General features: G+C 42.2%; 1 protein-coding gene across 3 annotated transcripts in view; it reads left to right on the top strand.

The window, feature by feature from the left end:
* The window catches only part of kdm6a (lysine (K)-specific demethylase 6A), a 66,283-nt gene that overhangs the window by 3,884 nt on the left and 35,468 nt on the right, over positions 1–26,931 (top strand). For all 3 annotated transcript variants that reach the window (XM_080838310.1, XM_080838309.1, XM_080838308.1), the window contains exons 3-6: positions 2,268–2,376; positions 7,030–7,079; positions 12,629–12,687; positions 22,291–22,411. In XM_080838310.1, coding sequence (XP_080694436.1) covers positions 2,268–2,376; positions 7,030–7,079; positions 12,629–12,687; positions 22,291–22,411 — 339 coding nt within the window. The remainder of the gene's footprint in view (positions 1–2,267; positions 2,377–7,029; positions 7,080–12,628; positions 12,688–22,290; positions 22,412–26,931) is intronic.

The raw sequence follows: 26,931 nt of genomic DNA, 5'->3' as shown, positions 1-26,931 counted from the left end.
GCACCATTTTCCCCTAGATGACCAGTTCTCCTGAAACCTGTTCCACCTTGTGCAAATTAACTGGCATATACTGTCACTGCTGCCTGTCCACACAGCTTTGCAGGGAAGATGTCACTTAAGGCTAGCCTAGACCATCGGGCCCTCTGCCAACATGCCATAAAAAGTTTAGAATACTTCACCTTAGATAGGAGTATGCCAGCCACACAAAAGCCAATTAAGGAGAAAATAAGGCACTGTCGATACTCCCTGGTAACGTTCCAGATTGGGGGGTGGGTGTGTGGGGTGTCTTGGAAATCATGGGCCAGGCCAGTAATTGTGTGTTGCATTCAAGTTGCATAGTTTCTGCACAAGCAATCATGATGAGGCTGGTAAAACGAATTTGGAGAGGATTTAAATTGCAGGAGGGGTGTGAGATGAACATGGTCACACTGCAGATTTTCTCACTGCAGTTTTGTGTAGGGAGTGCTGTAGAACCTTTGTGAACTTTTGTGTGTGTGTGTGTGGCTGTTTTTATTCTTTGAACTACATGCACAGTTTTGTTCTTGGTTTGAGCCCATCTTCCTTTCTTCTTTCTCTCTCTCTCGCTTTTTATAATTTTTGTGTAGTGCTTCCTTCTTTCCATCGTGAATGTGTGGTGGAACTGGTCTGTCATGCGCTGACAGTAGGCATCCATGCTTGACTTGTGAAATCCAGCTGGAAGCTTTGATGGCTCTCGTGTGTGTGTGTGTGTGTGTGTGTGTGTGTGTGTGTGTGGGGTTCACTGCTTACCTATCTGCCTATGGTTTGGCCAGAAGTGCTTGGGTTGTGCAGTTGGTACCTATGTTTGGGATCAGTCATAGGGCTGCAATAGTGGTGGTAGAGTTCTTGGAATAACCTACAGTTGAGTATTCTTTCTGCTGAAACTGGTTAAGCTGTTGGTAAAATTCTGAAACGTGCATGCAAACAGTTTTTTTTTTACTACTTTAAATTAACACCCTCGCCTTTATTTTCTGTGACATTTATTTTTGGCACTTTGTTTTTGTTTTGCTTGTCTCCTCTTTGCTCCATTTCTTCAAGGCAGTGTGTCTTTAAGGCCCCTACCCCTGAGGCTCTGAAGTCCAATGCCTGGTAAACCTCCGGTCAGATTTTTTAACCAGTGACTTTCTAGGACCAGCGCCATTGTGAAGTGACAGCAAGTTCTGAGAATTTGTCCTACTTTCGTTGGGTGATATTTGTGTTTAGAGTTGCCTGAGGATGACCTTAAAAAAAAAAAACTGTTTTAACTAGTGCTTGCAAATGCCCCCACCGCAGCTGTAGTCCTTGCAGTTTCACAAAGCATGTTTTTACAAATGCTGCTGTCTTTTTCACAGTGGAGATGGAGTCTCTTCTATGGGGAAATTACAGAATGAAGGCTCATGTTTGGAAGGAGTGACTGTCATAGTAGTTGTGCCTTGTTCTATCTTAGATTTGTGTTGACTCATGATGTTGTAGGCAATACGTAATATAAGAAACCAGCTAGAAGGGTGGGACTTATGCACTTCAAAAGAGATGAGATTCTCTGACCACGTGGTGAGTGGAGAAATGCATGGATCCTTCCTGGTCCAGTGACCTTTATTTGAACTCGCCCGTCCTCATTTGAATGTATTGCATTTCAGTTGAATCGGTGGCTGCCGGACCTGTCTGCTCATTGCAAAGCGTACTCCGGGGGATTGGTCTGCCTCCCTCCGCTCTGACTTTCAAAACTGCCAGTGGGGAACAGTGTGTAGCCACTCCTTTGCTATAAAAATATAGATTTCTTTTTCCTAACAGAGGTAGAGGGTTATTTGCATAATTAAATTAGAGAAGGTATTCAAGGGAGAACTTTTTTTTTTTTTTAGATTTGTTTGGACTTTTATGTCTGTCAAACATCACTGTATACACATGCCACATGCGAGGAATGGTCGGGCAGCAGAATGAGTCTGTATTCTGTTGGCGTAATACAATGAATCGGAAGGAAACGGACTGAATGTGGAGTTTCTGTTTTCTTCTTGTAATCCAGCGCTTTGACATGCATTTCTGTTTTAGGCATTTTCCTGAAAAACTATCATTCTTAGAAATTCACAAATGGCATTTTCAAAAACTGTTTTTCAATGTAAAGTGATATGATGGGTGGTTCAAGTATGCGTATTGTTTCACTCTGAATTGTTTGTCAACATCTTAACTAGATCTTAGTTACATATTTTGTGATATGAAATGGGTTTGCATTGCTCATTACATGTTGGTGTGTGTGTGTTTCCTTTACCTTACAGGCTGTTCGCTGCTATGATTCTCTCATCTTGAAAGCTGATGGAAAGGTTGATCCAGAGTTGTTTTGCCAGCTAGGTCACTTCAACCTCCTATTAGAGGATTACCCAAAAGGTGAGTTTCAGATACACTGAGTTGACTTGTGGTTCCAGTGTTTTGTTATTTTTGTCAAAGCAGGTAGACAATAAAATCCTCCTGAAACTACATGACCTTTAAAAGCCTTATTGTGTATTGGTTCTCATCATGCCAAGTGTTAAAAATGACTGGCACGCTCAATGTGCCTGTCCATGTCTCATCAAGAATCGTATGTGTGTGTGTGTGTGTCCGCTCCAACTGTTGAACGAGTCGGGTAGTCGATGGGCCTTGAAGACATCAGTGTTCATTTTACTATGCTGATTATTCTCTGTAGTATAATGCTGCTTTGGCCCTACAGCTTGTTATTAAAACACTATGATAGATGATTGTACTTCCATGGAACACCAACCCTCTTAAGAATGCGTTTCCTGGAATGTGTCCAACTGACATGCATAGACTGAATTTTTGTATTTGAGCAAACTATGCACATGTGTACTGACATCGTTGATGGGTTGTTGGCCAAGGGCTACAATCAAATTCCATTGTGAGTCATGCCTGCTCATATTTTCGCGTTACTTTTGGCATTCAGTGAATAACCCAAATCCCCACCAACTCTGTACATCCAAAGTTATTGTTTCAGATCTCATCAGATCATCTGTGGGACATTTATTTATTTTTTTCCTCCCACCATTTTTGTATTGAGTTAAGAAAATGTTTTAATACAGTCATGGATTCTTGAGGTTTGTCTGAAATGTTGTTAAATGGTTTGTAATTCCCAGTGATTTTTAACAAGTTTTTCCCTTGGCCCATGCTATACCTTTTCACCAATCTTCACAACTGTAAGCCGAACTACACAAAAACTACCAACCAGACAGACAGACAAACAAACCCAAAGCATAACCTTGGCGGAGATAAAAATGTATTCAATTTGCATCTATCCATTCCAAATCCTTTTGGGTTTTTGTTGGACATTTTTAGGTTTTGGCTGAAAGGCTTTTGTGATTACAACTTCTGTAGACTTTCCTTTTCTTTTTGTTATCAAAGTGTACCAGTGAACAATGGGAGCTGTCTGCCAGATGAACATGTTCCTTCTAGACGCCATTGCCCGCCTTGCATTTGCCGTCATCTGCTGTACATTTTAAAACCGGAGAGTCATAAAACGACGTTAAGAGGGCTTGCTTGGCACTCTGATTGTCTAGATGCACTCTGGATGTTCTTCAAATTCCCTCTAACAATTGTGGTAACATGGAAGTGTCTGGACTGTCTGTCTGCAACTGTTTTTAATAGCACGTTCCACCAAATTAAATGATGGTGATGATGTAATAGTCTTCAGAACGAGGTGAACACTTTTTTTTCCCCCTCTGTTAAATTCTGCAAAGCTATGAACGTAATCCGTCTAGGACCTCCAGGATTTTGCACTGTTGCGATTGCAACAAATTATTCAAATGCAGCGCAACATTGCAATTTTAACACATCGCCGAAACTTTCCCCCAAATTTGACAAATCATGGTCTTCCACATCTCCCTCCCTCCGCGGCTACACCAAGGGCAGACGTTCTGCCCTCAGTGCCCTGTGGACAAGGTGCAGACACTAGCAGAGTTCTAATCCGTTGTAAACAATAAAAATGGCTATACCAGACTTGGAAACTGAACGCAGCCCATGTCCACACCGAAGATTCAGAAATAGATCTGGCTTTTAAAATTTTACGCAAGGTGTGCGTGGCCCTTTTTACATAGTCTGGTAATAAATCTATGAAATGTAGTGTAAATTATATATTTAGCTGTGAAATAATGAAGGAAGCTTATTTCCCAAACTCTCGAGAGCTGTTGCCATGGAGATTTAACGTTACTTCCTGTTTGAGGATAAGGTAGCAGCTAGTGTTGAAGAATGGATTACTTGAAATTGGATGACTTTAAATTAATATATGAAATTGAACATGAACACCTATACAGATAAAATAAATCAACAAGGATGGCAAAACGGATTGATAATCATAGAATCAGAAAGGCAGGAAGGACGTCAAGACAAGACAGACCACAGTGACGGGCGTTGTTTTCCGTTATATTTGAAGGCTGAGATATAACTAACATTTTATTCAGTCTTACTGGTGGTCCTTTTGTAATACCAACAGGTGCACTTCGTTGTGGATAAGTAAAGCCAATGTACTGATCCAGCCACTTGTTTAGCAAAACATAGCATAACTGTGTCTAGATAACTGTCTACAACAGCTGTTGCCATTCCCACAAGACGAACATTTGAAAGATGTCAACGTAAAAGTCCAATACTATACTGTGTTTTCATAAAATCAATACAAGCAATATTAATTTGCTGACCTAAATAAGCAGAGGGCAGAACAGCCTATTTTGCAAAAAATATTTGTAGTCCTGGTAATCTTTTGTTTAGCATGTTGGTAAGGTTATTTAGAGGAATATTTTCTCAATGGTTTTGTTCTTTAATTAATGTTTGTTTAGAAGTCAATTATTTTTCAACAAATAACTCAATTAAAATTACAATGAGGAACATTTGCAACTTTTTAGTGCAACTTTCACTTGCTCCCACAATTTTCATCACAACTAACACCTAAAAACACTGCAACATGTACCGCAACTTTTGGAAAGCTCCTGCGAAATCAGGAATTTTAGGCCACAACTATCTAAAAAAAAAGGCCTGCAAAATCCTGGGGGAACTGACCAATGTTATGGATTTCCCGCAATTGCAATTCATGGAATTTCTGCATTATTTACAGTTGATTTCATTAAACACATTCACCACAATTTTAACAGCAATTTTAAAGAATTTAAAAAATTCAATTCAACTCAAGGGTTGCATTTGGGATGGTATATGAGCTGCTTATTTTGGATAAGCACTGAGTTCATTAGGGCACCAGTTGAGTTCATCCATGATGTTGGTTTGCCGTTACCCAACTTAATAAAATTGGGCATAACCTACTTTTTGATTGTGTCGCAATCGCGTTGTATTAAGAGTTGTTGTTGTTGTTATTATTATTTCTATCAATTCTGGCACCCTTTTCATCTGCTTGTACTTAGCTAATTGCTAAGTCAGGTGAGTTCAGGTTGTATAACGGTTAGCATTGCTACCTTCTAAGCAGTTGGCCCAAGTTTAATTCCCAGCCGTTGAAAGTCACTTTGGACATAAGCACAATGTTGACCAATTCACAGGTCTGCCCAAATGCCTTCTACGCTTTTTGTTATTGTTTGTGTTTTTATCACTTTTTTCCCCCATGGATGTTGTATGTCCCAGCGTTATGCTGAGGAACTGCATTTTGGTAGATTCCGTGGTCTTCCAAGTGCCACAAAGCATGCCTGATGACGGGCATCAGCGCGTTGAGCTAACTGCTTGTTACTAAATAAAACGAGACTGAGAAATGATCTATGAATTTAGAGTAAGCCTTGTAATTTGAGTGATTTTAGATTTGGATATATTAACTCTGAACTAGCCAACTTAAATAATGCTGACAGATAATGTTTAGAGCAGTACAAGAAAGATATGTACATACAATTACTTTCCTTTTTGATTTGTAAGCAATGAGCAGCCGAAAAAGGGACATTTCATTCTAAATATCTGTCAATTTACATAAGTTTGCTGTTGGTCCCAGGCTCATTAGCTTACAATTTTTAGTTACTTAGTTAGCTAAGAGGCAAGCTTACAAAATCCAGCAATATATCAGTATTGCTTTTTTTTGTATCGTTAACTTTCTTTATCGGATACATCGATAGGTTGGGATGACCATGTTTTAGTCCATTCTGAGTACTGTTTATGTAGAGCACAGCCTATTTACTTCTTGCTAGATATAGCTCTTAATTGCTAAGTTGGCTAATATTGCCTCCCTTGCCCATGAGGAGTACCATTCTATTGGTAACAGAAGCGTTCCAGGATCTTATTGGCTTTTGGTTGAGGATGCATAACTCCAGCAATAACAGAGTGAGGTTGGGTTATGGATGCAATGCAAGTTTTTTTGCTTGTGTGTGAGTTGGTGAACTAAGAAACGTGAGCGCCCGGTAGAGAGGGCTAACATTACGTTGTTTGTTATAGATGGCCAATGTGGAGAAAGCCATGACTTCTGCGAAAACATGCAGCGATTGAATCTTAGAACATAATATGGTTAGGATCTATTTGGGATATGTTTAATTGGCAGTTTCCCTGCAGAGGTGAAATAATGTAATAATAGAAATGTCTGTCTTCATCGATATGTGTGTTCTAGTTTCCTAGATAGGCTATATTTCCTGTGCATTGATTTCATTCCCGTGTCTGATCCCTGCAGTTACCGTTAGTGATCCTCTATTACTGCAGAACAACTTCGCATTTTCTTGCATAGAGGTAAAATATTGCTGTATTATATGAGAATTGCAATTGCAGGTCATCCTTGAATTTTTAAAAATGCAAGAAAAATCCTGGAGGGAAGGACCAGAGAAGAATCTGTTTTCTGTAGCCTGGTCCTGTGCAAAGCAAGGAAGTGTAGCCATCTTTTTGAGCAAGTTTAAAAGTTGTGGAACCCCAGGCCGAGATAATTATTTATTTGGAAAGATTTCTGTTTTGGTTAGGTCTGTTTGTATATGTGTATATATATATCCTTTCTCTAACCATGCCATGATGATCACATTGGCTAGTTGTTTAATTGCATTGTTGTTTAATTGCCTGCGCCTCTAAATCTCTTCTCCCCTTCTCTTTCAGCATTATCTGCATACCAGAGGTACTACAGTTTACAGTCTGACTACTGGAAGGTGAGTGATCTGTAACTCGTCTGGCAACCAGGTTTCTTTTCAGTTCCAGAACATTAAGTGACATCACTTTGTGTTCTGATTCTGCCAGTTGGATAAGAACAGGTGGATGCGCCATGATGGTGCTTATGAAGGGATAAGAGTACCAGGTTGGGGACTTGATTTTTGGGCAAGCAAGAGTGAAGTTCTCATTGTCAGTCCCTCCAGGGTCCAGATAGACTTGAATGGCTATATTGAGAGACAACATGATTTGAAGCTTGCACTTCAATTTATAGTTGTACTTCATATTTTTTCATCCCCATTCATGGTTGTGTTTGGGGGTGGTGTTATTAGTTTACATTAGGGCTGTCTGGCCCATTTTCCTTTTAAAGTTGAATACTTGGGTTGAAGATGGGTGACAGTGAAGGGGCCAGTGGATAGCTGAGATGTATGGGGTCTGACAGTTCTGGGTCCCAAGCAGTAATGCCCTCACAGAAGGCAGTTCTGTTACCGATTCTGTGGAGGAGAAGTGTTTTATATTCTAAGCGCTTCATTTCATCCAAATTAAGTCATTAGATGTGTAAATCTTTACGATTTACGATTCAGGTTATTTATTTACTTGTTTGTTGATTAATTTATTTTCCACGGTCGGCTCGCTCAATTCCACTTGAACTAGAGCTGCAACGATTAGTCGACGAAATCGACGACGTCGATTGTGAAAAATGGTCAACGTGGATTTGTATCGCCGACGCGTCATATAATATATATATATATATATATATATATATATATATATATATATAAAAACGCAGACGCTAACAGATATACCGTACTTTCCGTTCGGAATTGCATAGAAGTGCGAAATAGCTGCGAAAAGCGAATTATTCTGAGATGGCTCTTACATGTTTGAAAACAACGTCTCATGGAGGATGCTTGCTAACGCTATTTCAGTTATGTTAAGTGCAATGTGGTAAATCAGTGAATTATCAGAGTAGCCTGTATTTTCGTTTGTTCTGAATAGTTAACCTCCTACACTTATATTTTGGATTTTTTTTTTCATATGTTGAACCTGCAGCTCAGTTATCATGCACTTGCAGAGGCTTGATTGCTATTTTGAGTTCCTTTTAAAACTTTATTTACACTTTCTCTTTACTTTAAAAACTTTATTTGCACTTTCTCTTTACTTTTAAAAGCACATTTGCACTCTTAATTTGTATTACTATTTAATTTATTTATTATGATGATTACATTTGTATTTACTTGTTACTCAAATACATTTGAAACTAATTCCAACATTTTGAAACATTTTTTAAATTTATGGAAATAATCGTTAGATTAGTCGATTAATCGAAAAAAAAGTCGATAGATTAATCGATTACCAAAATAATCGTTAGTTGCAGCCCTAACTTGAACTCCATGATGCCATTCCACTTGTAGGACCTTTTAGAGCCAAATGTTGAACAGGACAAGATCATGCAATCAAAGTTAAAAATAGTAGAGTTTTGCCATGTATTCTCTAATCCCCTACTGAATGGCACATTTTGCCACTGTATACGTAATTACCAAGATGTTACATTTGACTGCTATAGTTGGGTCTGGACAGGTCTAAAGTCAATGGCCCAGTTAAGAGAAACTAAATGTGTGGTAGCACACTTGTGTATAGACTACACTAATTAGAACCAGCTAAGACTGTCCTGAGCATCCTACCGTAAAATGATGTTGTTCAGACAAATAATGCTAGATTAATCGCCTATAATGGAACCAAACATGACACTGCCTGTTGTTACAGACATGAACTGAGCATAAACACCATTTTGTACCATCTGACTCTGTAACCCATGCCCATTGGTATGCACTCTGACTTTTTTTCCTCAGTGAGAGCAAAAAGCTGATACCTGACTCATTAGCATTCAAACCCCACCCCCCCAAATAGCCTCCTTCCTGCCATTACCTATAGGGTGTGGCTTTATCACCATTCCCCTGTATTCTCCTACCTGACTAAATGGTATTAAACGCCAAACCCTTCTTACTGTCAGGTAGGACATTCTCTGAACAATACGCTGAAATAATTTCCAGAAATCCTGACCACGTCTTCCTGTCCGTTCTTCAAGTTTGACGTGCTCATTAGGTTCTATCACCACTTCCAATGAAGCATTGGTGGGACTTGACCATAGTTTATAGGTCCATTGACAGTTCATAGAGAGAACCTCCTGAATGTTGAATAGCTTACATGAATAATATTTCATCAGATGCCACATTTGATTGAGAATGAACAGATCCCAGGAAGGAGTGTGTTTTTTTTTTTTTTAAATTGGACACACACATACACACACATGTAGTTATGTGAGTTCACACCCGCCTATCCACATTTGCACTTCGCTTACACCATCTACAACACACACTCTATATTTGAATGACCTAGGGCTCATTGCACCTTCACTCCCCCCTCTCCTTTTTGCAGGCTGTCTACTTACATCTCTATCAGTTTCCTGTCTCATTGTAAATGTGTGTATCCCATTTGTTGTGTGTGTGTGAAAATACAGAACTATGTGGTTGTCAGTTGTTTGTGTGTGTGTCCAGTCTGTCATGGTTTGACGCCTTGTTGGCTGGCTGTAGAGACTCTACCACACACTGCTCTCCACATCTCAGACCCGCCTCACATTTGCAACAACCCTTTTTTTTTCTTCAGCTGTTTGAATGGCTGTAGCAGTGGTTCACATCTTTCTCTTACCTTTTTTTTCCTCTCTCTGGTGTTCACTCTCTCTTAACCACTCTTGTCACATTCTGATTTCCTGTCTTTCTCCTAGGCCATGCCCACCCTGTCCTCCATTGTCCCTCTCTCCCTGTCTCTCCCTCCAATGCTCTTTTGAGACATGGAAATCACCAGCAATGGCCGTCTACAGACCCAGTTCCTGTGTCAACCTAGTTAGTGTCAGCTCCGGGCTGTAACGTCCAGCTCTCCTGCTGCCTTACTAGGACACATACACACACACACACACACACACACACACACACACACACAACGCAAACAAAAAACACTCCTCAGTCACAGTCAATATACAAAACACACTCCTTTGGTCCACCTAGAAGTGTGTCATCAAAACCATGCCCTCAGGTATTCTAACTCCTATTAACGACATTAGATACAGAGGTTATTTGGAATTGGGAATCTGTGGCGTCATTGGATGCTACTAAGCTGCTTTTGTTCCCTTAATGAAGTACATTTTTGATAAGAACAACTGTGTAGGCCTTATTCTGGCACAGGCTTGCTGCAGTGGCCATGGTTATCACGTAATCCTGTCCAGTGAAGGGCGTGACATCAGAAAACCAACAGAGGCTTGGCGCAAACTTGGAGCAAATCCCAATGTGCATTAGACATGGCGCATGTGTGTGGCTGTTCAGACCAACTTCTGAACGATCCTGGGATGGAAAATGACACTGCAAAGTCTGTGATGAACCTCAAAAAGCATTTGCTGTCGCCAAATGGCGTCTTCCCTTTGCCAGCATGCTAGGACCATTCCTCACAGCAGCTGTCAGGCTAGCAACCCCCCCACCCTCCCCATATCATCCAACAGGATATGGTGTGTGTGTGTGTGTGTGTGTGTGTGTGTGTGTGTGTGTGTGTGTGTGTGTGTGTGTGTGTGTGTGTGTGTGTGTGTGTGTGTGTGTGTGTGTGTGTGTGTGTGAGAGAGAGAGTGTGTACGTGCACGTTGAATGTGTTACGGGAACAGGGAGATTGATCTGTTGTCAGAGTGGAATTATTTGTTTGCTGATTAAATTTCACATGTCAGTTGTGCAGCCTCATTACTGAAAAACAAGGTTTATGGCCGGCTTTGTGCTGAATGATTTGTGGACAGCAACAGTACTTGGGGTACCGTGCGTGCGTGTGTGTGGGGGGGGGGGGGAGGGCAGGCATCTGCAGTAGCCCCAATCCTCTTGAATAGGTCACTCCCTCCAACCACATCTCAACCCATGTGCTACTGGCCACATGGGTAGAGATGAATGTTGTGTTGTTCAATTCCCCTTTGCAGCAAAATTTTATTTGTGTGCGTTGCGGTTAGGCAGGCCTCTCCCTCTCTTCTCTAATGCTTTTTTTCTGGATTTGATTTGTTTTTGTTTTTTATGCGCCATCCACATTTGTGTGTTTCTCATGACTCATGGCTCATGTTGTGCCCTTCCCCCCCCCCCCCCCTCTTTCTCTGGTTCTCCCTGCACAACTTCAGAAGAGTCAAATCCCTTTGAAGGCAGCAAAACACAAGGAGCAGACGCCACAAGGCCCTGGCACTCTCCCCTCTACCACACCATGTTCAATCCTTTCGTTTCTTTTCCCTCTGTTCTAAACCCTTTTCTTTTTCTGTCTTGTCTTTTGGGCTTGCTCGCTGTGTGTGTGTGTGTGTGTCTGTCTGTGTGTCTGTGTCTGTCTTTAGATTTCATGTTGCTATGGTAACGAGTGTGACCCAATATAACCTTGACGGCTGCCATGACTTACACACATGTAGGCCTTCAAAAAAAGGGTAGTTCTTTAAGTTTGTTTGAAGAGTGAGCCTGACCTCTATCTGATGAAAAGCTAGGCCTTTTGGCATTCAACGTAATGTTTCGGCCAAACACAGCCTGAGAGGGCTTGCATGGCATAATCAATTGGATGGAGTGCAGTGGTATAGCGGTAGATGTGCGAAAGCCACACGCTTTCGGTTTGAGTGGTGTTTGCCTTTTGGCGGTGCAACACGGTAATAGAATAACTTTCAATGGTTTTCTCAGTGTGGCTGCACCACTTGCTGACATGATTGATATCTACGGTTGAGTCGAGTTTCGTTTGTGTGTGTGGCGATATTAATTAAAAAAAATATACTACATGTGTTTTACCAGACTCTCTTGTCCCTGTTTACTGTGATCAAGCTCGTTACTAATTGGCCAACACAAATTTCTGTGCACTCACCATCTGGGAATTTCTATTTTATACCTCAACTTGAATTGCTGTTGATGGAGTGACTGTTAAGTGTGTATTCTCATACAAAAATGGGAATATTGCTGCCTACTACATTGATCACCAGCATCGACTTTCTCGCGTACTCTTTTTTTTTTTTCGCTTTTGTTTTTTGGCGTGCATCTTTCACTCCCTCCCCCTCTGGTGCACGTGCTTCTCCTGAGGTGAATCTGACCTTAAGGAGCGGAGGCTGTCCTGTCCTCTTAATTAAGATGGGGCTCATTATCTAACCATGTGTGTGGTCAACATCCCCATGGCGCACGGTCACTGTGTGTGTGTGTGGGAGATCTAGGTGGGCTCGTGTGTGTGTGTGTTGTGGATATATAGATAGACAAAGAGAGAGACCGAAAGAGCTGTAGATGAGGCCCCAGAGAGTGGGCACTGCTTTCTTAGATCACTCTCCAGAGTCTCACCATTTTGAGCGCACTACTGCACAATCATTTGTATGAGTTATAAAAACATATTATATATTAACAGCAGTTCATCCAAAATCCTTATTTGTATCACATTTTCACTGCCTATGGTTCCTGTTTGTCCCTTCTGTTTAGACATGACTGATGTTTTTTGCTGTTCTCTCCATCTCTTTCAGAATGCTGCCTTTTTATACGGCCTCGGTATGGTTTACTTCCATTACAACGCGTTTCAGTGGTAAGTACCGGCTCACTTGTCTATGCCATGGAAACCTGTCCCCCTAGTGCCTTACTAAACCATATAAGTCACGCACTTCTGCAGTTTGACATGCATCTCACAGGCATGCTGGGTAGGCTTAGACTACATTCCCCTTTTTGGAGTATCTGTACCTCTGGGTGGTGAACCACAAAATGTTGTTTTTATAGTGTCGGCCACAGCCGAGTGACCCACTCACTGCAGGGCCTGTGGCTTTGAGAGCTCTCTTGCTGCACGACCTGCTGGAGAATGGGACACTTCCTCTTTATCTGTCTGGAGGGTACCATTGATTTCCACCATCAGTTATCTTTGAGTGGCCATCGGTACTTAAATAAGAAAATAACTCCTTTTAAACACACTTAAATAGCATGTAGTTGGCACATGGCTCACATTATGGTTGTCTGTAACCAACGGTATGCGACAAAAAGCGGTATAGAGGTTATGATGGCAATTTCCAGAATATGTCTCTCTTTTTATTTAATTTTTTTGTTTGTTTAAATGATCAGGTTTGAAACGGCAAGCTTGAGGCATTATAAACTACTGGCACTTGATCTGTCAGTAAGACAAATAAATTGTTATGCTTGAATGGGGGTCGCTGTCTTGCTGATGTTCATTTGGACCGCACAGCCATACCTAAAGATGACTTGCACACCTCTTCTACAAGAAGGCGAGGAGGGGAATGCTGAACTAATATTTGATGTAAAGCTGAAACATTTCAGGAGAGAAGGATTGAAATGTTCATATTTGTGATCAGCAAGGCTTCGACGATGAGCCGAACACCCTTATAAGATGTAGGGGAAATCATTTGTAACAAATCTGGTGTGTGTGTTTAGTTGTGGGAAGATGTCGCTCTCATAAAAATGATCACTGAATTTCTTGCACCTCCTGTGGAAATGGCTGCAGTAAGCCATGCTGTTTAATGTTACTGGAACCAGTTCCCATGGCCTGCAGGAGGGAGGGAGTGCTAAGTGTGTGTGTGTGTGTGTGTGTGTGTGCGTGTGTGAGGTGGGGGCTGGCCGAGTGAATGAATGGATTTTCTTCTCTCTCTAGCTGCTTTGTGGTGTTGCTGGAGGTTGAGAGGACAGTATACTGACCACAGCCGCCTTTTAAAAATAATTAAAAGTGTCTCAATGAATAAACAAACTAACCTCCTGTTGTCCAGTCCTGACTCCCGCCCCACAACCTCCAAACAGTGTATTCCTGAATGACTACATTTTCAGATTGTTCTGCACTGCATTATTGTAGCCACTTATATGCTAGTACTTTGTTAGGACATATATATGGTGACTGTGCAAGCCTCTGCCTGAGCAAGGCAAGCTTATTTACACAGCACATTTCATACACAGAAGCAATGCAATCGCCTTTACATAATGATAAGCATGATGAACATACAAATGAAAGTGAATTATTGAAGGATAATACCATTTTTAATAATTAAAAGAAACTGCACAATATATAATTAAAATAACTAATACAATTAAATTAACGAGCAGTAAGGATGGAGTGCAAGTTTTAGAACTCTACCAACGGAACTCTACCCTAATGAAAAGGAGATGTTTTTAAACTGGACTTAAAAATGGCTCACTGGGGCATACATCAGGCAGGCACGACACGGTTAAAGCTGCTGAAACAGCCGTGCTGGGAGAGACCCAGCTCTGCCTGGGAGCTATCGAGGTCACCAGAGCTCAAGGGGGAGGGCCGGAGGGGTGGGGTGCTGTGGAGGAGGCGGGGTTTGGGGGGAGGGTGTTCTGTCCGTGGGAGGGTAGCTGGTGGTGTACGCCGGTGCGCAAACTATTTTTCACACAATTGGGCCGTGCGCCTCCGGTCAAGATCTGTGTAAAGATCGCCATTGATTCTGGTCTTGCACAGCTATGGGCATGTTGTCCTCGGGTGAACTTTACTCCTTACGGCTTCTACTGTGTGTACACACACACACACACACACACACACACACACACACACACACACACACACACACACACACACACACACACACACACACGACCGACACCCATAGAAGCTAGTGCAGCTCATCACACAGCTCTCTGGTTGTTAGGTGTCAAGTAGTCATTTCGATGGTGCTCTGGTGTTGATGTTTGGTAGACGCTTCTCTCTAAACTGTTAGGTTCTGTTAGAAGTTGATGGGTGAACACTGAACAGAACATAAAAAATGCATGGAGGAGAAAAAAAGGTTGTGCATTTTGGTGGTCCCTGATAGAAATGTGTGCCTTGTTTAGATAGAATTAAGATGACATTTTGGAATAAACCATCTCTCTCTCTCTCCTGAGTCTATTTGATTAGCCCAAACTATGTGTAATTACCAGCACCAGAGATACTGATCTAGAGAAAGAGATGGCTTTGTATTGTTATCCAGCTAAACACCATTTTTAAAGCTAAAATGAAACTGTAGCTAGCTAGATGAAGACGTGACGATGGTGTCTGTCTGTCTGTCTGTTTATTTACTACTGGAGGTCCCCTGTCTTCCTGTCTAGGCCCACACAGCCCAGCTGCACAGAGGCCCATGCGGGACAGAGAAGGTAGGCATGCCATGCTGGGTTCACATAGGGCTGTGCCTTCAGAAACAAGCATAAACAAATAACAAACAAACAAATAAACACCATCAGGACGCGCCATTGTCATTGGCCTTCTCAAGGCAAGAGGTTGGTGTTAGGAGGTTGTGCTAAAACAAGAGTGGTTGAGGTTGTTGGCAGAGAGACTGGTGTCTGGTGCTGGAAGCCATTCGTTTCCCCTAACGCCGGACTAATAGACTATAGTGTGCTTTGGTTTTGTGATTTTAGTAAGGTGTGTGTTGTACGTAGTGTGTGTGAGTGTGTATTGGATAGAAAAAATGTGTGGGTGACTGTAACCCTGCCATGCAGTGTGTGCGTTGCGGTTTGTCATGCTTTCGTCTTGGAAGCTGCTGGTGAGGTAACCTACAAACGTAGGTCACACACACACACACACACACACACACACACACACACACACAGACAGACAGACAGACAGACAGACAGACAGACAGAGAGAGAGAGGGAGAGCGGCAATTACTCTCAACCCCCACATATTCAAACTGCGCTTGTGTAGAAACTGAAATGTTTCCGTCAGTAGACTCACAAACATAGACACCACACACACTTTCTCTCTCTTACTGTCCCTCTCACTTTCACTCCTGCCATCATACTCTCTCTTCTGTTTATCTCTCTCTTGCGTGGTTGTTTTCTCTCTTTCCTACTTTGTCTACTTCATCACTATCTAATTTTCCTGTCTGTCAGTGTCACTGGTGACCAAACCATCTCCATTGTTGTTGTCAAAGTCTCCTCCCAAACACCTCGCCCCCCCTGCCACAAGTGGTATCCTCCTGGGGGAGGGGGGGCTCAGCGTAAACTTGGCAGCGTGACAAAAACTCTGGACTCCCAGAGGCCTGCGAGAGGGGTGGAGGGAAAAGAGTGAATGAGAGTCAAGGAGTGAGAAATGAGGCAAGTGAGAAGCAGACAGAGGGGGCAGTGCTTCACCTCAGTGTTAATTTTGACAGTCATTTTTAATGCAGTCATATTTTAGCCTATGTCCTAGACAAAAATACAAATTGTTTTTTGTAATTTTAAACATTCTTAAATCTTTTTTTTTTAATTCCCTCTTTTAATTATTTTTAAAGACCTAACGTTTTCGTTTGTAAAGATATGTTCATCTTGTTTGAGTCACATTTTAGTCATGGGATAAAGGTTTGCTGACATTTTTCATTGACAAATTTAACACTGCTTTACATGATATTTCCTGCTCCCGTTTGCCCTGGTAGAGCTAAATGTCCTGGGAGCATTGCTTTTAAATTCTGTTGATGTGCCCTCCGGAATTAGGTAGGTCAATAGGTGCATGGGATGCTTGACCTTTACCCTTTACACACAGAATGTTTCCACTGACCTTTTAGTAAGATGTGCCCTGTCTAGCAGACATTTTTCAGTGACTGTACATCTATGAGCAGGTATATCACTGTAGGCAGGGTTCTATACTTACCTTTTTTTAAAGGAGCAGTTTTGTATCCAAGTAAAAAGCACAGAAAACTCATTCACTCTAATTTTAAGGACTTAAACATAATGCATCACCATTGTTAAAAACGATGTACCAATGTACTATTGTGGAAGATTAAGAATGGCACAATTCATGGGAAACAGGTTTTTACGATACATTTCATGTTTTATCATATATTATGCTCAATTTCACATGGTGAATACGTCATATTGGCTTGACAAACAATTTTAGACACATTATATGCCAAACATCCTGAGTTGTCACTGCCACTTACCTGCTAACAGCGGGTTGTGTGTTGCGCTGTTTCTGTATGTATGCGTACCCTATGTACGTGTAAATGCTTACTACCGCTTACTAAAACCGACCACTGTCACAACACAGTAACGTTAGCCTAATACTAACCTTGAACATGGCCGCTGCTGCTGTGTCAAGTGACTTCGAAATCGAGGATGCACCAACAACATATCGATCAGAAGTCTCGAAACATTTTGGATTCCCCTCTTACAATGAAAGAGCTGAGAGGAGGACCGATCACAGCAGAACTGCCTACAAATATTGCAGACGGTCACTGCCATACAATGTCAGCACAACAAACATGATGCAGCATGTCACGCGACATCATTCTGAAAAGCTTGTATTATCACCAACACCTGAGAGGCTACTGCAAGGTCAGTCGACTTTGACGACCGGATTTGCAAGTCCGCTCCATCGGACTAGCATTTAATTGTTTAACAGAATGGGCGATTTCAATTTAATCACTGAGAATGTTTGTTCACATATGTATATATACTTGCGGAATGATATGAAAGATGTGAATTAGAAGCACAAAACCCGTTGCCAATGACAGCAGTCATATATAAAGAAATTAGACATGCGAATGTTGGGATGGCCCATTAAAATCAAGGGACATTTTTGGAACATTCTGATGAGCCGTATAATAAGTACAGGTATTTCCGTTTGTTTCCCAATTTGACCACCGCGGGCCGCACAGGGACAGCCAACTGCCGCAAATGGCCCTTGGGCCACACTTTGCCCAGGTCTGCCCTAGAGCAAGCACCTGGTTGACACTGGCAAGGAAGAACTCTCTGTTAATAGGAAGAAACTTATAGCAGAACATAGCTCAAAGAGGAAAGACCCATCTATCTGAGGCTAGCCTGGCCCCTACAACCAGTTCTGAAAAGTCACCTCAAAGTGGGCATGGATGCTTTTATCGGTTTGAACGGATTCTTCATCAAGTGCATTAGCAGCTGAATGGTTCCCAGTTGCTTACTGGGGCCTCTGCTCTCCACCCCTGACCACATTGTATGCCTGGGCTCTCTGCCCCATCATGGTTGCTCCAATTAGCAATAGATGCTGAGTCCGGCATGTTTTCTGAGAGGAAGCCGTGCTGATTGTTTGAATGGCTGTGTGCGTCATGTACCTGTGTGTTTCCATTTCATCTGCAGCAGTCTCTCGCGCGCGCGTACTCCAGACATCCTGTGCACGCGTATGTATACAAGCGCATTGCCTCCACGGTCAGATGTGCAGACAAATGTGGTATTTTTAGGGACAAATGCCAGGAGCAGTGAGAAATGCAGACAATACATGGACTGAAGGGTGACCCAGGGGACGTGTCATAGGGGTATTTCAATGTATTCTATGTGTATTGGTACCTTCACTCCTATGGGACGTTGAAGGTGCAATATGAAAATGTATAGTTCTAATGATGCAATTCTGCAGGCAACAGGAAAGTAGTGTTTACATAGATAGAATCGCGACATGATAAAAACTCGATTTCTAACCGCAACGTGCGTGATTTAAAACGTAGTAAAAAAAAATGGAAATTTTTGCACACAGTGTTTAAAAAGTGCGTGACTTGTGTTTTATACTTACAATGCCTTTTGTTTAAATAACTTAAATGCACAGTGACTAAGCCACCGATTTGTTGTTCTTGTTTCTGTAATGAGCAGTTCAATAAAAATGTAAAATGTGGGAAAGAATATTTTACACTAAATGTATCTAATATTGTGTTGGTCATATGGAAATCATTCATTACATTTTGTTGGGGGGGAGAGAAAGAGGATAAAATAAAAAAAATCGCATATTAAATCGCAATTGCAATATTAAAACAGCAGAGAGCATCGAAAATAATCTTTTTAGTTTTTTCGTTTACTATAATAAGCCTGATGTAGGTCTAGCCCTTCTTTTCAAACAGGCTACAGATGTTTTGTTGAAGGCTACATTTTAGCAGCTACATTTTAGTTCAGTTGTTACTGTTCATTTTGTTTAATAGTTACAGTTCAGAAACTAGTCAGACTGATTGGAGGTCAATGGGCCTCATTCTAGTAAGCAGTTGAGAAGAATTTAAGAAGGAATTTCTTCTGAACTCCACTTCCAGTGTTTTCTCAAAGTTTTCTCATCTGGGATTTGTTCTGACCTTCAGAAGACTTCCAGAACGCAAAATGGCAGTCGTAAATCGGTAAGAGTTTTCTCAAATGCGATTAGTCAAAAATCCACAAGATGACTCACTGGGCCTTCCGTGTTAGATGTGTTAAGGGCTGAATTTGAAGAAATCGTCGGTGATTGCATTCACATCAACCCTACAGACATCCTTGGATTAAAATAATTATAATAATTATAATATTAATAAATATTAGAATATTTGTGTCATTAACAATTACATTTCACATTTATAGAACACTGTAAATGAATAAAATGGACTAGAATGGACACATCTACATCCTTCAACAGTACCTCCACCTCTGCACCGGTGAAGTTAGATCTGCGTTTACTCGGCCGGTGCTCACTTGTACACTTTGACATGACTTGCTTTGGAGTTGCTTTTGCAAGGATTTGGTCGATTCCGACTACACACGTCACTACGGTTGCGTGCACTAAAAGGAGCTGCCAGGGTGTTTATGTATGCAAATCCAGGTGCACGAGAACGATTCAGTTTAAGAAACCTCTTCCGGGCAAACACAACTCAGAACCCTTCTGCTGCTTAATAACACATTTTCAGGTGTTCATGAATCCCTTTTCAGGTGTTCATGAGACCCTTTTTCTTACTTTGGTTTTCCGAAGTCCGTAAGAAACATTTCAGAAGAAACTTCAGAAACTGTTTGAGAATGAGGCCCAATGTCATTATTTCGTAAACATAGGTGTACACTACGTATTTTGAATCACGTTTGAATTGAATGAACAAATTTGTCTGGCAAAAAAAAGCTTGCTGAAACCCTGGTCAACTTGTAGACTGGATTTGTGCCTTTAGACCAGACATGGGCAAAGTACGGCCCGTGGGCCGTATGCGGCCTGTTGTGCTTTTTAATCCGGCCCTAGCGTCTGGCCCCAAAAAAAGAAATCTTTTTTTTTATTTTTATTAAATGACGTGTAGACTATAAAAATCCACGTTTACGACCATTTTTCACAATCGACGTTGTCGATTTTGTCGACTTATCGTTGCAGCTCTGTGCCGCACAGAGCCTGCGTGGCTGCCCTAACCTGTTAATGTAAATGATAAAGAAGTTCAAGTGAGGTAATTGGTTTGGGCGCAGTCCTCAGATGTTTTCATGATGTTTGCATTACGACATGTTTTTGTATAGTTCATGTTCGTGCAATTTGTTAAATTGCCTTGCAAATAAATGCTTTGCTACCTCTTAAAGGCCAAATCCTTTCATGTGATGATTTTTACATGTCATTTATATGTGTTCACACAAACACTCCATCCATCTGTTCCTGGCCCGGCCCCTCTGTCAAATTTTAGAACCCATTGTGGCCCGCGAGTCAAAAAGTTTGCCCACCCCTGCTGTAGACCAATGCTAGTTTTCCATGTCTTTAATTAATTTGAGTAGGATTTTGTCTGTATGTGGGGTGTACAGCCATGACGTTCATATTTGAGGATTTGGTACATAATTAAACAGTTAGGCCATGTATTTGAGTCATTACTGCAATGATTTCAAGTCGTCTGAAACAATAGGAAGACATGAACTGAAGGGTGGCAAGCTCTGCCAGGAAAATGATGGAGGGGGTAATATTTGCTTGGTCAAAAGAGGGTCCACTCTAGCCACTTATCTGATGATGCCCTCCACACACACCTGAAGACAGAAGAATGTGTACCTGCATCCAGGTGTTCAAAGCCACACTCGTGTTCGCGTTCTGGCTGGCTGGCTGCCTCACACACACACACACACACACACACTCCCTCGCATAGCTAATCACACTCAGGTGTGAGGCCAGAATAAGGAAGGATTGCTTCCGTTGCACCCCTAGACCAGTAGGTCTGAGGGGGAGGCTAATCAGGACTCCCCTAGCTGGCTGTCGGCCGTTCTGTACTCCCAGCTCTGGGTTAATGAGCACCACAGACCTCTGGGTAAGCTGTCATTCTTCTCTGGCCTCCTCACAACCACCACAAATAGCCCCCTTTCTTCTGTGGGAATTATTTTTTTTCCCTTTTTCTTTTTCCTTTTTTTCCCCCACCCTCCTTTTTCATCCCCCCTTTTTTGCTTTTTTTCTGTTTTCCTTTTTTCCCCTTTTTTTCATTCTTATTAGCTGTGGTTCAAGCCTGGCATTCTGTCACGTTCGATCTGTTCCAGAGCAGAGCAACCCTCATCGTGCATTCTGCTGTGAGAGAGAGTGGGAGAAAAGAATGAAGGGGAGAGAGGGGGAGAGAGAGAGAGAGAGGGAGGGAACGCTAGGGAATGAAAGAGAGAGTGGGGCTGAATGTAAGGGAACAGGGAAAGGGGAGGGGAACATTTGGGGCCATTGAGTTCAGTTAGCTGTGCGTCAATGAGGAATACTGTGTGTGTGTGTGTGTGTGTGTGTTGGCGCACGCATGTGCAGGCACTCACTGAGGCCAACTGCTGAGATTTGGGCACGTGTTTTATACATCTACACACGAGTGCATATGTACAGATAGACAAACACACACAAACCTACCTCATCATTTGCTAGTACCTATTATTGTGCACTCATGTTGCAGGTGTGTGTGGGCTCAGATTGAGACTCAGTGCATTCATGTTCATACATGTACACCATATACATGTACATACCGTCCCTCTTGAATTCGTTTTGATGGGAGGAGTTAGTTGGAATCGACACGTTGCCACGGCGACCGACATGCTGCCGCTGGTTCTCTCCATGGTGATTTGTCCTCTGGCTGATCTGAAGCGCTCCTCATCTCAGGAGGCAGGAACAGGGGCTGACGCAAACTAGCCATTTAACCAGCAGACTGCTTATTAGCTTGCCATGTTAAAGATCTGCTTTTTTTTTATATTTTCATTTCACAGAACCACTTCTGCATAGAATTATTTCAAGGGCTTTATGGTAAACGGATTTGTTCTATTCTTGAAAGTTCGGTTTGGCTCTCACTGTGACCTTGGAGGGATGTCATTGATGAAAAAGTTTCTGTTTGGTTGTTGCCAGAGGTCTTGTGTCTGGTTAGTGCTTTTGGAGCTGTTAAGCTTTGTTTAGCTTTCGCCCGCTCTACGTTAGCGTCTGTATGAGAGCATAGTCCCTGTGCCCAGATAAACAGGAGGAGATGGCTATCACGCTAACAGTCTCTACCTTCTTCTTGTGTGTTCTTCCCAGGGCGATAAAGGCGTTCCAGGAGGTGCTCTACATTGACCCGGGCTTCTCGAGAGCCAAGGAGATCCACCTGCGGCTCGGCCTGATGTTTAAGGTCAACACCGACTACGAGTCAAGCCTGAAGGTAATTTTCTCTCACTCACATGCACATACACACATTCACCTCACATACACCAGACATACTGACGACACACAGACAAATGAATCATTACTTTGATACAGCATAGTCAACAGGCATTCACAGTCTCTTGCGCTCTTTCTCTCTCTAAAAACTCTCTCATACACACACACACACACACACACACACACACACACACCCCTAGCCCTCTGTCATCACTGTTCCGGTGTTTTTATCTACTCCAGCTCCTTCCCAGTGGATCGATAGCTGCAGGTTTCCTCCTGTCTAATTATTTATTGTCAGAGGCTTCTTTTGTTAGCCTGGCCTCGCTATCCTACTGTTTCTTCCGCAGCACTGGCCATTATGGCTTTACTCCTGCAGTGTCCTTAAATCCCCCCCAAATTATCCATCGATCTCCCTTACGCTACGGCTACACCAGACGCGGAAATTCTGCCGTGCGGAAATAGAACGTTCACCAAGCGGATATTTTATTGAACCGGCTACACCGGACGCGTTAAAAATGAAACCAATATCGGTTTTGCTGTCTTTGTTTACTTATTTTATCAATCAAAGTTCTTCCATATTCCTTTATCTGGATCAGAGTTACATGGTTAAGTATGAAGTCTACAGAAACCCGTTATTCAAACAAGATTCATGTAACGTTTAATTTATGGCAGAATTGGTTACCAAGCAGACATCAACGAACATAAACCATTTGAAACTTGCAGTGCCTGCAGTGACTAGACGGAAGGCACTTGCTTTAGGCTACTTCTAATCCTCCAGAGAATAAAAACGTATTTCCTTTGATTGTATACTAAAATATTATCAATCAATAATATCCATAACTTATTAAATGTAGCTATTCATAATTAGCTCATAAACATGAAGTGCGATTTTGTCTCGTGTGGTGTACAGTTGAGACACCCATTTAAACCCATTGATGGTGACTGACCAAGCATTACAAATACATTCAACTTTCTTTTAAAAGACAACTGGACAAAATAAAGCACAAGCATAAATCCATACAGGCTACAAAACATGGCTAACCAACAGTCACACACATTCATATAGGTACATATACACACACTGCATGCCTGTTTAATTTGTACTATGAGGTAGCATAGGCTATATCACAATCAAGTTGTAGGCCTACCAACTGTACCCGATCTCCCACCTTGCTTATTTAGACCCCAAGATAAAACATTGTTATAATTTCCATTTTTGAAAAGACACCCATTAATAGGACAGGTCTAATATCAAAAATATAACATTTTATTTTCATTTGCTTTGTTTGTTGTCTGACTTCTAAACTGCTGATCGCGGATACAGTTGATACATTGTGTCTCAACTGTACCCCGCTGGCCACCTCACGCTTTTCGCTAGATTATGCAATGACCCTGCAGGGCATGATAGCATGGAATATGTAGATTTATAGTGCACAGTTTAACGTGTTTAATGATGTAAGTTGCGTTTGTTGATGAGGTAAGGTTAATAACATATTCATTGTAGAAGGGACACGATAAAATCAATATCTTAGGTAGGCTAGTAAAAAAAAAATTCGCCGATATCTCCGACGTTATATGCAAGTGCAAACTAAAAATCACGTTTTATGATTGCTGCGCATGCAGGTTATTGTATCACAGACATCCCAACTTGCAAAAAGTCATTTCAGGGAAGGCCTATATTTCTGTTGTGGTCCCTAAAAGTTATACAAGCATAATATCATTCTATAGGCTATAGCCCTATGCAGTTCTTTGTTAATTATGTTTAAATATGTAGGTTATTATACTGTTTATTATATGCTGCTAAAACGATCCTATTTATGTTAACTGCTTTTATTTGAGGCACACACCAGACTGCCTCACGCACAGTTTCTAGATCCCTCTCCCCCTCTGTTGTGCGCTCACTACACAGATTTCAACGCGGTTTGGAGCACGTCTGTCTGTGTTGTTTGCTCGCTTTAGATTCCGGGAGATTTTAATTAATTTGCGGGCATCAGGGAGTCGTTATCAATATGCGGGAGACTCCCGGAACTTAATGGAGACTTGGGATGTCTGGTATCAACTGTAGCCATGTCTAAACTGTACTCAGTCAGCCCTACAAACTAACTAGTTAGCCTACAAATGAAATAGTTAGGGTTTTTACCTCCGACTTCAAAGATATGGCTGGCTAAGTTTGTTTGCTATAGCCTAAAGCAAGTTATATTAACCTCCCTGTGGTCGTAAAGCTGTCCTCGTCTTTCAAGTATGTTAATTAATATAAAGTCATTCCTTCTTGAACACTGACAACTATCTTACTTGCTATATATCTACTTACACTGTCTACTTATATCTATCTTCTACACTGTCGTATCTTCAATGAGAAAAGTAACGTTAAAAATGCTCTTGAGGGTTTTGGAAATAATCGGAGTTGGCCTTCCTTCATTATTCACAGCAAAATATATAATGATTTTCATTACATTTCATTGATTTATTACCATACTATATGTTAAAAGGCCCACGCAAACCTCGCGGTAAATAATAAAAATAGAAACCAGTCTATTTCTTAATTTTTCCGCGCGGACATGTCGGCGCAGTACATTCCGTTTCAGCGTCTGGTGTAGCTACTCTCATTGCTTTCAACGGTTTCGAATTCTGCTGCGTTCACACCGCGTCCGCAAAGCAAAATTTCCGCGTCTGGTGTAGCCAGGGCCTTATGCCTTTTGTATGTCACACTGAAAAACTGACAAAACTGACTTTTTGGTCAATGATCCTATCAAAATCAGTCGGGAAACACTGCAGGGGAAAGCTAGTCGTAGTAGAGATTTTCTGTCAACCTCCCCTGTAGTTTTCACTATGATTTTTCTTTTCTTCTTTCAGCGGCCATAAGGCCTAGTGCTTTACTGTAGGAGGTGTTTTTTATTATTATTTTGGGGATGGTGGTGGTATGAGATCTTCTTTGGCCAGTCATCAATCTGTCAGTCAGATATATTCATCTTGCACTGTAGTGATGGTCGAAAGACAAAGGTGGACAACATGTACAAGGATGGCGTTCTGGCTTTGTATCATATAGCATAAGCCAGTTACATGAAGTACTTTTGCGCGCGCGCGTGCGTGTTCCCTGCTCTGTGTTTGTTTCTGTTACTCCCTCTCCTTTTTCCCCTCATGCTCTCTTTCATTCTCCTTCAACCCGTGCGTGCGTGTGACTGTTCAACCAAGCCCTCTGAGAAGTGGAGAGAGTGGCCATCACACAGAGGAGTTCAGTCTGTCTCTCTCTCGCCCACTCTCCCTCGCTCTCCCCCCCCCCCCCCCCCCCCCCCTCTCCTCTCCTCTCCTGGGTATCCTGCAAGTGCCCCAGCCTCCTGCTCTCACAGTGAATGAACTGTGAATGAGACCCCTGCAAGAGTCTAGAGTGTCCTTACATCGACACAATGGAGCTGCTGGCCTGCCCATAAGATGCCAGTGTGTGTGTGTGTGTGTGTGTGTGTGCGCTATTGAAGTGTATACACGCACAAAAACAAATCAGACGTAAACAGATACACAACCTCATTTGCTACGACTCCCCCTCCACCGCTCATGTCCATGCCCCTCATTAACAAATCTCTCTAATTAGGCTCATGTGCTGTGTGTCAGGGCGTCCACCTTCAGAGGGCTGTGAGATGGGGAGGGGATGTTGGGGTGAGGCGTGCTGTCTGTGCCGTCCAGCTGGGCATGTTCTGAGGAGCGCTGGGCTGCAGAGCCTTATAAACACAGAATGGGTGGCACTTTGCAGCTGCTTGTGACGTTTTTATTGAACCCACAAATAAGTAGAGTTCAGCCCTCTAAGAGGGTTGTATGGGAGGACTGACTTGGAAAAAAGACATACGGGGTCGATGAGAATGCAGGTGAACTTGGGGTTGAATGACTAATAGCACAGCGCGTGTGTGTGTGTGTGTGTGTGTGTGGGGGTGGGGGTGGGTGTGTGTGTGTGTGGGGGTGGGTGTGTGTGTGTGTGGGGGTGGGTGTGTGGGAGAGCGAGGCTGAGGCCACGAGAGAGGAGGGCAAGATGTTGCCATAGCTGCACGTGCAGCATGTCCTCTCTTCTCCATCTGAACCCAGTAAAGGGAAAGAGCCTTGGCTGCTTGCCAGCACTGTGATAACACTGCGCCTCTCTGTTTGTTTGTGTGTGTGTGTGTGTTTGTGTGTGTCCCAGTTAGGGTAACAAAGGCTAGGATCAAGAGAACAGTAGTCGTCCACTGGACTGCACCTAGTGCTCTCAGTACTGCTGGTTCTCCTTGCTGTGATACGAGTGCTGCTCCATCCTACACCCCATCAACCTCTTTCTGTCCTTTTAATCACTCTCTCTCTCTCTCACACACACACACACACACACACACACACACACACACACACACACACACACACGCCATCTCTTTCTTTCTTTCTTTCTCTCTCTCTCTTAAACACTCTGTCTCTATCTCTCACACACATACACACACACATATACACACACTCATATACACACACTCCATCTCTCTCTCTCTCTCTCTCTCTCTTTTTCTTTCTTTC

Source organism: Sprattus sprattus (genome assembly GCF_963457725.1).
Source record: "Sprattus sprattus genome assembly, chromosome: 5".
Classification (NCBI taxonomy): Eukaryota; Metazoa; Chordata; class Actinopteri; order Clupeiformes; family Clupeidae; genus Sprattus; species Sprattus sprattus.
Note: the sequence above shows the minus strand (reverse complement) of the source record. Positions and strands in the feature narration are given on the sequence as shown.